General features: G+C 38.0%; 1 protein-coding gene across 1 annotated transcript; it reads left to right on the top strand.

Moving 5' to 3' along the window:
- The first annotated feature begins 81 nt into the window (after nt 1–81).
- Nucleotides 82–13,436, top strand: ikbke (inhibitor of nuclear factor kappa B kinase subunit epsilon). Its single transcript, XM_008409250.3, has 21 exons — nt 82–471; nt 2,116–2,215; nt 2,415–2,552; nt 3,122–3,251; nt 3,327–3,508; nt 4,751–4,911; nt 5,002–5,112; nt 5,214–5,393; nt 6,331–6,527; nt 6,747–6,805; nt 6,911–7,002; nt 7,096–7,197; nt 7,394–7,454; nt 8,418–8,530; nt 8,614–8,690; nt 9,796–9,835; nt 9,947–10,048; nt 11,297–11,393; nt 11,584–11,675; nt 12,673–12,744; nt 12,815–13,436. Exons 1-21 carry the CDS (start codon nt 434–436, stop codon nt 12,876–12,878), a joined length of 2,208 nt encoding a protein of 735 aa, XP_008407472.2. The 5' UTR covers nt 82–433; the 3' UTR covers nt 12,879–13,436.
- The last annotated feature ends 73 nt before the right edge of the window (nt 13,437–13,509 follow it).

Genomic DNA, 13,509 nt, shown 5'->3' with positions numbered 1-13,509 from the left:
CAGGCTGTGACTGGTTATTTACACAGCTACGGTTTAATAGGCAAGAAGTCGGAAGTTCCCTAGTTATTTCCGCTGTCATTACCCAAAGAGAAACGTCCGCCCCTTTTGAAGCTTACACACTTCCTTCATCACACACACCACAGTTCAGCCATGCACAGAGGCTGTTGCCTTTCAGGAATCTAATAAACTTTGAATCCTCGTACAAAATTCAGGACGCCTGCTGCTACCAGCGAGTGTGTTTTCTTCCCCGTGTCACCCGCTGAGACCGCAGCCATCACTCCGGCATGCTGTCACTTTTTTCTGCGGAACAAGTTTTACACGCTGGCGTAATTTGTTTCCAGTCAAGATAGTTTTGTCGCAGCGCAACGCTGTGAGTGGCGGACGGACTGAAACGGGCTGGAGCCACTGACCCGGGTTAAACAAAACGCTATAGATGAATAACAACTCGGCCAACTCCAGAACCGGAACCAGGTAAGCTAACATAGCTGCTAACATGATAACTTCTTAACATGCTAACAAACTTAGAGAACTGTGTTTTAAATGACCAGTCCGTATAGCTAGCTAATTATTATCGTAGTGTTTGGTAATAAATAAATACACATTTATTTGTGTGTGTATTTATTTATACACAGGTAAATAAATAAGTGAATCTGCTGTCACCGTAACGAACCTTCAGTGTTTCGCTGTGTTGTTGCAGGTATGGGATAGGAAAGTTGCCCAAGGGCTGGGAGTGTCGAGACATCTACCTGTTTAGAAGAACAGTAAAATGACAGATTAATGTGTCAACTAAGTTAAAAAAATAAATAAATAAAGCACGCCTATTCCCATTCTTTTAAATCCAGATGAAAAAATGAAATAAAGTTTGTCTGTCTGAATGTTATTTAGTAAAGAAAACAACCCACTGTGGGATTCCTGAATGCAAAAACAATGTTTTTAACAGCACTGTTGAAACAGAGAATTAAACAGTGAGTTTCTTAAAAGTGGTTTGAGTGTGCAAACAGTCTGGCACTTCCCCTTGGGGATTTTGAAGCATACCTTTATGAAATCATAAAGTTGCCAAAGGGCTGTAAATGATTTACATGCTGATTTTTGTTGTTGTTGTTGTTTGTAGCATATCCCAGTCTACTGAAAAGCATGTCCATTTCCAGTCATCACTTACTGTGGAAATTTCACATTCGATCTCTAGCAATGTGGATTCTGTTCTTTTCTTACTTCTTCCAGACTATTGGAAATTAATTTCCAAATTAAATGTCATGTTTAGTTTGGCAGAGCCTTGGTTCAGACAGCCGTTTGAGTGATTCATAAGAACTATACAAAGATAAACTTACAGGTTCTGAAAATGAGCCACATAAAAGAAATAAAAAACAAGGGAATAAAACTCAAGCATTTAAGTAGAAGGTGGTGAACAATGAAAAATCAGGATTTTATACTGAGGCAGGGTGGAAAGTGACAGAAGAGCTAGACAAACTAACTAGAGGAAATGTGGTACAGCTGCGGCAGGGAGAAATAAATCAGGAAAACTGACAGAAGAAAGTAACAAACAAAAGAAGCTGAACTCTGACGCCAAAGTTTTTGGAGCCAAAAAGAGAAAATAAAAGGCCCCAAAAGAATAAGAAAACAATAAGAACAAATTTACAAGGAGAAGAATAAACTAAGAAACTAAACATAAAGGAAGGATATACTATGGCAAGAAACAATTATAAACACAGAACATGACAGATCAGAATATGGCAAGATGTATAGAATATAAACAACCCATATGAAGAAGGATCACATACAAACCAAAACCCAAACACCGATGCAATATGACATGAAATTCAAAATGTATTTGAATTTGTAAAGATGAAAACTGGTTCCCGTTTCTCTTTAGCCTGGGTAAAATACTACTGGTTCAGAGGTAACAATGTAAAAGATAAATCGTAGTGAATCAATAAAATGTGTTTTCCTTTTTGAACTGAAAGACTCAAAACAACTTTTGAATGAGGTTCTAATTAACTGAGATGCACCTGTTCTACTTCTTTGGCCACCTTTTCCTCATATATTTCAAATTTTGATTTGTTTGTGATCTGCCATGTGTTTCTGCTGCCGCATGGCTCTTCTCTCTGCTTCCTTTAGTATGTCGGGTATAACAGGAAGCACAGCAAACTACCTGTGGTCTATGCATGACGTCCTCGGGCAGGGGGCCACTGCCAGCGTCTACAAAGCGCGCAACAAGGTAGCCGCCACCGGCAGAACCACTTCACATCAATAACACTTCCCTGCGTCATTTTAGCCACCATCTCATACAGCGTAGCCTTTGCTGTTGCATCTTCAAAAGATAAGGAAAGGCTGCGGTTTCAGTGATGTGGGCTGTCTGACGCTCTCCTGTGATGCTCTGTGCTGACGATTTTGCCGCAATGTGCGTATTTGTGCAGAGATCAGGCGAGCTGGTGGCTGTGAAAGTGTTCAACGTGCTGAGCTACAGCCGCCCCCATGATGTCCAGATGAGAGAGTTCGAGATGCTCAGGAAGCTCAACCACAGCAACATTGTGAGGCTGTTTGCTGTCGAGGAGGTAATGGAACCAGAGGAAGAGGAAACCGAAACGGAGTGACGTGTTGCAACTGAACGTGTCGCAATAAGCGATAGATCAATTGATTTGCAGGACAAATTAAATCGAGCTCGATCATTTCCATTTGTGTGATAGTTTTTCTTGGTTCTCTCTCTCTCTTTCTACCAAAGATTGGATGACAAAAGGGCTTCATCGGCCTCAACTAACCTTCTGCTTGAAGGACAGTTTTGTCTACAGACACTTCAGCATCCATTTTATCTTTTGTTTTGGGTGCTTCGTTTACTTATTTTGGATATGTAAAATGTCTTTTAGTTCCACGTTTATTGATCATTGAGAGGGTGTACTTGCATAATTATGCCGTTATTATTATATTAGTGGAAAATTATATTAAAACCACAATATTGTCAATTATCAACGTCTGGAGCAATTTATCATCCAGCAAAATTTGCCTCTGTGACAGGCCCAGTTGCAACAACTGGAATATTTCACATAGATTTTTGTTTTTTAAAGTTGCTACTTAAACTTTTCTTATGAAGGAGTGCAGCTGTCTGACTCTGTTGGTTTTCTGCCAGCTGCAAACAAAGCAGAAGGTCCTGGTGATGGAGTATTGTTCAGGAGGGAGTCTGCTCAACCTGCTCGAGGACCCAGAAAACGCCTTTGGCTTGCCTGAAGCAGAGTTCCTCACTGTCTTGCAGTGCATAGGTAGGTTTGTGGGTAGGATTTTGCTCTACGTTTTCGTGTGCCCACGGGTGACCTCCGTCTTTGTTTTGTCTGCAGTGCAGGGTATGAATCATCTGCGGGAATACGGAGTAGTGCATCGGGACATCAAGCCGGGGAACATAATGAGGCAGGTTGGAGAGGACGGCAAGTCCGTCTACAAGCTGACGGACTTCGGAGCGGCGCGAGAGCTGGAAGACGACGAGAAGTTTGTGTCCATTTATGGAACTGAGGAATATCTGGTATGATTTTAGTCTTAGCATCAAACTTAGCTGAACTGTGCAGCAGTGCTTTTTTCCTCTTTGAGAAAAGGCAGTTGAAAAATTACAGGTACTCTAATTAAAGATCGAAAAAAAACTTTAAAGTGGTGACTAAGACAGGAGCTCTTTACATATAGCATTTTAGAAATAAAGATAAAATTCATGTAATTTTACAGATTTGAGTAAGTATTAAAAACATTGAGTTTGGACTTTTTAAAATCTTCAATTCAAGAGCAAAATCCCAATAATTTTTCTTAATAAATGCACTGGATTTTACATTGATTTATAATTAAATACCACAATTTATTTTTGATTTGCAGCATCAGACCTTGATGTAAGCAGTTTACTTATTAGTATTTTAGTGTTCAACGCACACAAGCTCAAAAAAAAAAAATCACTCTTTCTAAACATTTTGGACATTAGACACCTTCAAATTCAGGTTGAACTGGACCTGTGGTTCTTAGACTGACTCTGGTGCCAAAGTTCAACAATGTACTAAAACTACTAATTTTTGTAAATTTTTTCAGATAAAGGTACCAAACTTGACCAACCTCATTGCAGAATCAGCATTTTTTTGCAGAATGCGACAACTGTTATTCAACAAGTGCAAATAGTTAACAGGTTATAAAATAGAGTTTGTCCGTATGCAAAAAAATTTAATAAAATAAAGCAACAAAATGGCACTGTACCACAACCTGAATGGAAAATATAGGGCAAGCATTTTCTTCAATGTAAAAACTTAAGTCTGGAAAAGTACAAAATGTTTAGGATCCGTATAATTTCCTGACTTCTTGTGCAACCTGAATGTCATGTTCTCCGGTCTCATTCTGAAGTCACTATGTTGCATTTGGACTAAGAAAGAAATCTCAATAAAATACACAAAGGGTTTTAATTGAGTGATAAAATGCAGAATGAGATGAACTTTGAGATTAGAGTTGCAGCTTCTTATATCTAGGCGGCATATTTGCAGCTTCTTTTGTCAACTCTTCCCTCTGATCTCTTTGTTGCAAGCGGTATTCTGTTAAGAGTAGAATGGAAACATGTCTCGGATCTCAATATCTAAATCAGATTATACGTTTTCTGACTGAATGACCTTCTTTCAGTCAAATGAGTAAATATGATGACATAGGTGCTCCTGACTATCTGTATTGGCAACAACAGATTAAATAACAGAGAAAACAAAGCATCGCTTATGTCATTTTCTTTTTCTCTCCGTATGAGCAGCACCCAGACATGTATGAACGCGCTGTGCTGCGCAAGCCTCATCAGAAATCCTACGGCGTGAGCGTAGACTTGTGGAGCATCGGTGTGACCTTGTACCACTCCGCCACAGGGAGTCTCCCTTTCACACCTTTCGAAGGACCCCGTAAAAACAAACTCACCATGTAAGCTGCGGGCTTTAACTCTCTCCTAAAAACCTGTCTGGAGTTTGAAACGCTGAAACCCTTCCCTTCCTTGTTTAACTTCCCCTTCAGGTACAAGATAACCACAGAGAAGCCCATGGGAGCGATAGCCGGCACGCAGCGGGTGGAAGGCGGTTCTATAGAGTGGAGCTACCACTTACCTTACAGCTGCCACCTTTCACAGTAATTCCTCAGTTTATAGGAGTGTGTTAACTAGTGATATGTTTTAACCTGCGTTCACATGTTTCCTTCCGTTTGCGTCCACACCCCGTGTCTGTCTGCAGGGGTCTGAAAGCCCTTCTAGTTCCCGTCCTCGCAGGCATAATGGAGGCCGACCAAGGCAGGTGTTGGGGTTTTGACCAGTTCTTCACAGCCACTACAGACGTATTGCAGCGGCAGCCCGTTTATCTGTTCTCCCTGCAGCAGGCCATGGCTCACAGTATTTACGTCCATCACTACAACACGTACGTCTGCGCTGGTCACGATGTGGACACACACTTTGTGATCAAACTAAAAACGTACCTGTGTTTTATTGTGATTTTGAGTTATCTTATTAGAAAAATAGCTCATAGACTTTCATAGCTTTTTGGCAAGTTACTGAGTTATTTGTTTCTAAAGATTTTGTAGGGTCTAAGTCAAATTGATGAATGGGGAACTCTTAGTTTGTGAATTTGTTGGACCATTTTGTTGTGTCTCGCCTTTGTCTGACAAAGATTTACAGCTGCAGTCCTGGTGAAGTAGAAGATGAGCTTTCTGCCATTAACTGTGCTGCAGCTATGCAACTAAAACTAGTAAAATAGAGCTACCTCAGTTCTAAGGTCTTTATGTGATTTACTGCAGCTTAGAAAGTAGACTTTGAAATACTTCTGTTAGTTTCTAAATCACTAAATTGATTAGCACCAAAATACATTAAATATCTGTTGTTGGACTGCTCAGGCCTTCTGGTTCTGGGTTGCTCTGCATCCACAGAAGCTAACTTGGAGAAGCAATATTCGGTTTTTATGCTCCACTAATCTGGATTAACCTTCCAGAAAACTGCAAAAGAGACAAAACACTGAGTTTCTTAAGGTCAAGACTAAATCCCATTTCTTTACATTTACATTTGATTAATAAAAACAAGGATGGATTCATTTTAGGCTTTATTCTAACATTTCATGAGGATCATTTTTGATGATAGCGAAATTACAATGTTTGTTGCTTTATGTTTTCATCATGTGAAGCACCTTGAATTGCCAGTTATTGAAATATATTTTGCAAATAGCCTTACTTCAACTAACAACAACAAGAGTTGCAATATGTTTGCCTTTTGCGCTTTATAGTGTGAAATATACAACATTTGGAAACCAGAGGGGTAAATTCTTGGCTAAGATAAACCTGAAGTGTCTCCTTTGTGCTAAGCAGAGTGTCGGTGTTCTTTGAAGAGGTGGCAGCTCAGACTGGCATCGGCATCCCGCAGCAGCAGCTCATGTACCTGGGCCATGATTTGGTCCTGGAGGGCGGCATGAAGGTGGTGAACCTTCCCTGCACTTCATCTTCCCAGCCTCTCATTCTGCTCAGCAGCACGCCGGAGACCAACGCCAGCCTGCCCTTCAGAGAGCGTAAGGCAAACAGAGACGACCTTAATGTTTTTTTGTTTTGTTTTCTTTGGCTGTCTCCCCATCTCGATAATTTAATAAAATCTGTCTGAGAGCTACACCAACAATGTGTACACAGCAAAGAAGGAAGTCACATCTAGAATACAACATGAGTCCTTAGTTATTTAGTAAAACCTAAACAATGTCATGAATCATATTTCTTTGGATTTCTGTTTTTTGTAGCGGAGACGCCTCCCTTTCCATCCAAGTTTGACGTAGCGACAGATTACAATTTCTCCAAGGTACCGTTACTCACACTATTTTCTACCAACTTCAAGTTTATTTCTGCATTGTTTAATTAGACATTTTTTTATGATGACCTGCTTGTTTCCTTCTTTTTTTTTAAGGTAATAGTGGGAATAGTTCACCAGTACAAGAGAATCGTACTGTTGCTTCACACATACAGAGAGTTGCTGCTGCAGGGATACTACAGCTACATGTGAGACCTTTTTCATGCAGAAACAGATAAATTCTCTCTCACCAGGTCATCTTATCCTTCTTACTCCTTTCTTTTTCCTCTCTGGTTTCTCAGGATGAAGTTGCGTCACGAGTGCACAGAGGCCATGCACAGCATTGCAATAATCACCATTAGACTGCAGTCCTACCTCAGCGCGCAGCACAGGATTCACAAACTGTACGTTTAGTTGCGGCTTTTAGAAGCAGTTTCTCGTAGCCACCGTGTTGTAGCTGTAATTTAATAAACCTTATAAACCAGGCATTAAAATTCAGGTCTGTATTTGTTCCCTACATTGTAAACATCTCTGGATTCTCACAGTTGGATTTCCATTACTGTCATTATAATCTCACTCTGTCTACTGCTGTTGTTTTAGAGCTTTATATTCGGCTGAAAATCAAGGCTCCGTTGATAACTCCAGTCAGAAGCTGCAGCTGGTAAGCGCCTCCAGGAAGCAACACCAGAGTTCAGTCTGACTAATGTAGGACTGCTTTTACCCCCAGGCTGATTTAGTACAGACTGGCCGCTTGCAATATTTTCCCCAATTTGAATTGTACATTATCAATGCACAGTCATACCTGCTCACCGTGAGTCATGAAAATAATATGAGAACTGTGTGCTAGGCTAAATACCTGAAGGTAGTTTTGGTGGAATATTTTTTTTTAATATCTTTTGTCGAGGAGAGCTAACTGGACTCAGATTTTAACCTCTCTGCACTGGCTTTCTTAGTGTTTGTGGATAGCTTATGTTTTTGTTTTTTTAATGCCTTTAAAGCTTCTAATAATTTACTAATTTTTGTCTGATTTTCTTCTGACTTGTACCACCCCCTAATTATTTTTTTATCTTATTAATTCTTTCACACCAAGTTTTTGGTTTTAAAAATTTTTGGTTTTACCTGTTTGCAGTTTATTTCTATCTAATATCAATTGACACTTATTTTCTGTTATTCCTGTTGCTGTTATGAATTGGTCTTACTTGTTTTTGCCAATTTAATATATTTTTATTTATAACATTCTGTTAATTTATCTTAATTTTATTTGCCTTTCAGATACAAGCCTCGTGCTCATTTAAAATCTCTTTGCGTGAAAATGTTTCTGTGGGTTTATGTTTGTGGGGCATCATATGTTTTTTTTATTCCTGCATTTTCTTTGGTTGGTTCTTTGTAATGTATTTTAGAATTTGATAATTTATTAAGATCTGCATGGGATTTTTAAATTCACTATTATTCAAGTAAGTTGTTGTTTTTAGCGGAGCAGAACGTCAGTAGGAGACAGAAGATGGTCATTAATAGCTTAAATCAAATAGAACTAATTGTAAATGCAGGTATGTGAGTAATAACAGCAAACAGGTTGTTTCTTTTTGCATAACGTAACCAGAATGTGTTGCTGCTGTCGTCACAGGTTCATCAGCATCTGCCTATTTATTCTGCTGGCATCCGAGAGTTTCAGACTCAGCTGGAGCACCTGCAGATACAGCAGGCCAAGCTGGCGGAGACCCTCACTCATGATAAGGGGTATTGTGGGAGAGCTGTGTTGTTTTTTTCATTAGGATTAAATACATTTTTGTTGTTTAAATTTTTTTTTTTTTGTCCCACAGCTGTCAGAAGATGCAGATGCTGCTGGAGAAGATAACAGCAATTCATCAGCAGTATCGCAAAGACAGACTCACAGGAAGTACGAAGGCTTTTATAGCTACATGTTTTTTTATTTTTTTTTTTTATCTCAGTTTATTTTAGGTTTTACTAGATTTTTTTTAAAGCACAGATTCCCATTTTTAATTTGGGTAGAGATACAATGCTGTAAAAAAATATTACAATTTATTTTCTACTTTTTTGCTTTTTCGTCACCCATTGAATGTTACAGATCATTAAAATATCTGCATCAAAGATAACCGGAGATGATACAAAATTCAATTTTAAATGAGGCATTTTTTTAAGAGAAAAAAAAAATTACCTTGCCTCTGTGGAAAACAAGGATATAAGGAACAAAACCACTACAATATATTGACATTAAAGGATTACAGTGGCATTTCTAAATTTATGGGACTCCACCAAATCACAGTAAGAACCAATATCAGCATATAGAATATGCCTGAAAACCTTCCACAAAGTGACTAGACTAAATGACTGAAATGACTGAGAGCAAATCGACGACTCATACAGGAAGTCATAAAAAAACCAAGAACAACACACAAAACATGACAGGCCTCCCTTCCCACAGTTAAGGTCAGAGTTCATTATTCAGCAGTTAGAAAGAGACTTGGCCAAAATAGAAGTCATGAGTGACGTTTAAGATGAAAACTATTGGTGAAAGAAATTTTAAAAAAAACACACACAACTTTCTGTTTCACATTTGCCAAAGAACTACTCGATAATCCCGAAAACTTTTACGAAAGATTCTGTGCACTGAAAACACAAAGGTGGAACTTTGCTGGAAGGTCAGCGTCTGTTTAGAGTTTTTGAGAAACGTCAACAGAGTTTAGGAAAAAGAGCAGCTTACCTACAACTAAACATGGGAAACATGGGAGTTTAATATGAAGAGGATATATTTTTAATCAGTTTTTGACCTTAAGCTCAAGCTCACCTGGGTCAAACAGCAGGTCAATAATTCAGGGCAAATATGTTTTCATAGCATTGTCCCAATAAATCGATCCTGTCAGTTTTAGCCCTTGTGGATTGTTTTTAATACCTTGAATACATTTTGATGAACAACTAAAAGCAAAAACTGCCATTAATCCAAATATTGACTTTTCTGATTTATTACTTTGTTTTTTAACCAGAACTTCTGTATAACGATGAGCAAATACACAAGTTTGAGAAGTGAGTTGACTCTTTTTTTTTTATTTTTTTTTTTTATGCGGCTTTATGGTTCTACCTGATTGAGGCCTCGGCGTAGGAAGCATCTGAACTTGTTCGCTGTTCTTTTCCCAGAATCCACCTGTTGTCCCACATTAAGCGGGTGAAATCTCTCTTCAGAGAGGAATGTGTGCAGAGGTATAAAGAGCTCTTGGCCTCAACAAGGACGTGGAGCAGGTCAGAGCAGCAACACGATCAAAGCCTGCTTTAAGGAGATTACAGATCTTCACATTGCTTGTCTTGTTTAACTTTTTGAAATATCTTATTTTTAAGATAACACTTGTGTTTTAATTCCTTCAGATTTTTATTTTTTTTCCCTTTATTTTTAAATAATTAGAAATTAGGAATTTATTTTAGTAAGTTCAAAAATCTTGATTATTCCCAGTTACTTAAGGGTATTTTTTATTAAAATAACATTGGAAAATTAGTTTTCTCATGCTTTTCTGTCTCAATTTTAACTGATCTGAGCCGATAGTTAAAAAATAAAACATCTCAAATACCCTTTCCTGTGAAGTCTCCCGTTTTGGCCCGGCGTGCTCCAGTAGTAGTATTTTCCCATAAATTTCCCGTCTTGGAGTCATTACCCCGCATCCAAATACAGGAACTTTTATTCTTGTATTTGTGCAAGGAGGTCTGTGTATGTAGAAATCTGTTTTAAGTTATTGCGATTAAAAAAAAATGGAGGCTAAAAGGTATTTAAAAACTTCACAGTATTTTTGGAAACTGCTTGGAGTCAGAACATCAGAAATGCAGATAAAACCTTGTCATTAAATAGGCGACTTCAGGAAACCCATTTTGTAACACGCAAGAGCACACAAAAATGTAATTCAATCATCTTTTTCCAATATATTGATATTTGTAGATGATCCCATGAAACCAAAAGTAGGAAAATGTAGCTGTACAAAAGGCACAACCTGAATCTTCATGGGAGACATCAATAAAATTACTATGATAAATTTAAATTCTTATCATGATTACTATTTGCCATGATCAATGATACTGTTGCCTATTCCTAGAATAAATGCATTTCGCAGAACTTACCAAAACACAGAAATTATGAAAAAAGCTAACAGTGTCTCTCTTAAATGTCTTCACAAATTGAAGTGCAAAACTCAAAACTGGCAGGAAATGTATTCAAAGGAATATTTCGGGAAAATAAAACTGTCTTAAAATAACATATTAGGGAAATTTTATGTATTTAATGAGAGTTTCAAGGAGTTCTTCAAACAAATATTTAACTTCATAATGTTACTGTAGTAGAGACACTGGAACTTTTCTAGGTTAATTATCTCTCAACTTCAGAAAAACAGATTCAAGTAGGTTTAGTTTCTTTTTGGGATCCAGTCCCACCTCTGTATTGATGGTGGTTGTAATGGATTACAGTAGCCGTGAGTTATACATTTCTGCTTTCACTTATATTTGCAGCATTTTGCTGAACATGCAGACTCGACTGCAGGACTTCACTTCTTTCTCTGCTGGCTTACTGGGAGACTTGGATGTTAGCGAGCAGCAGCAGAGTAAAGTAAACATGAGTTTTTATGACTTTCAGAGTTTTTGTTCTATTAGAAGCTCAACCTTCTCTCTTTGGAAAGGTCAAACCTTTCTCTGTATTTATGAACATGTGCTCTTGTACTTTAGATTCTTTATTTATTTTTTTTTATAAAATCAAAAAAGTCTCTGAAGATGTTTCGTCTCGTGTGTTTCTTCCACAGGCCATGGACAGAATCCTTAGCTCTTCTCAGTTTGGTAGAGCTGAACAGCAGCCTGAAGTCACACCCAGGGACAAATCTCAGATGGTCTTCAGGTGGGTTTAAGTTTAAACCTTTTGTAATTTGTTGGTTTTGTCTCAAGGACCTGTTGAATTTGGATAAAATCGTAATTGTGGAACTTACCTTGAACATGGATATATGCTCCCCTGTACAGTTTTAGATGCCGAAAACAATCATGACAGTCCTGGTTGCCAAATAATAATAATAAAAAATATATGGAGACAGCTGAACAACATGACAACAAATGTTGCTTAAGGCTGGAAATTTAGAGAGGAAAAAGAAAATAAACAACTTCAAATGCAAAGAGCAGAGACAGGAACACATGGAACATTTTAAATGTATTTTATTATCAAATTTATAAACATGGCAAGAATAAGCCTTATATGAAAGACGATTACAAAGTTTAGTGAGTTTGTTGGCAATCAAACTAAAACCCAATCCTTCATAACTGGGAAACACTGTAATCTGTCATTTTTTTGTAAAGGTTGTGCTTTGTGACGTCACTATTAGGACTGAGTGGAAATGTTTTAGGCATTCTGTTCATAAAGCACTAAAAATACAACAAAAAACATTTAAAAAATATTCATCGTTCTCTAAACTATAAGTGAACAGCAAACTCATCGGTGTGTTATTGTTAGAAAATTTAGAAACAAATTAAATCCGGTGCTACATATTCGTTTACTGCCTGAATTTGTTTACTTTCTTAAAAATACATTTAAGTAAATTTGTGTTCTTGCTGTCAAAAATATTAAGAACATAGCAGTAATTTCAGCGTAATAAATAATTGTAAATCTCCGTTTATTATGCGTCGTTTAGCATAACCCCAGCCACTAGATGGCAGCAGAGTGTTTCTAATCTGATCTGTGGTATGTGTTGAATCTTAGTAATGTGCCATCTTGTTAGTGTGGCGGTTTGAGGTGAACTTGCAGCAAAAGAGCTTAATAACTTGAATACCCATTCAAGTTATTAAGCTGTGTAGCTGCAGATGCAAACTCTCACAGTTGCCTGATTTCATGTGTTGCCTTGTTGCAGGATGCATCATCTGAGGGACGAAATGGAGCTTCTGGTCAGAGAACTACAGTGTAACAACAGCATCATAGAGAGGTGAGTTGTGTAAACAGCTTTAATTCTTTAAGCTCTTCCTCAGTTTGATGATATTTCTTGGATCTCACAGCCTCGGCGGAGTGAATTCTTCAGCTGCTCTGGAGGCCGGTCCGACCAGACCGTCCACACTGTGACATTGATGTGCAATCTTTTGGAATTTTTTACCTCTCAAATCCACATGCAGCTTCTCCTGCAATCACTGTCACTGATGAACTGCGTGGTGGAGCTCCGATCTATGGATGGCTGTCATCAATATAAAAGGAAGCAGTCAGAGACGTTCAGTAGAATGTGAATCTCAATTTAAGATGGAGCACGAGGCTCAGATGAATGTTTTTAGGCGTTGTGTTTGTGCGAGTGTGTGTTTGCTGCCTGAGTAAAGCAGTTCAATGCAAACCTCATTGATGCCTTTTGTGTTATTGTATTTTTAATAGGCTGCCGTAGCGATAGACTGTGGGCATGAAACAAAACAAATGCTCTGTCAGCAGCTGGAGTGTTTTATTGGTTGCATTTCCTGTTTTCCCTTCTGCCAGAGAAGCTCTCGAGAATCCAAACATTCTGCCTGCGAGTGCATTTACATCAATTCTGGTATTCTAGAGTTTATGATAAAAGGCACCGATTTAATCCATGACATTATTTTTTCCATGTCTTTGTTTTCATAATTGTATTTAGTAAATCCTGATTTGTGATCATCAGTGTGCAGTATTGATTTTTTTTTTTTTTACCGTTTTATAAGTGGTTTGACATTTAAAGTGATTAGTTTTCATA

The sequence above is a fragment of the Poecilia reticulata genome, chromosome 5 (assembly GCF_904066995.2).
Source record: "Poecilia reticulata chromosome 5, P_reticulata-male-v2, whole genome shotgun sequence".
Lineage (NCBI taxonomy): Eukaryota > Metazoa > Chordata > Actinopteri > Cyprinodontiformes > Poeciliidae > Poecilia > Poecilia reticulata.
The sequence above is the reverse complement of the archived record's forward strand: the minus strand, read 5'-3'. Positions and strand labels throughout refer to the sequence as shown.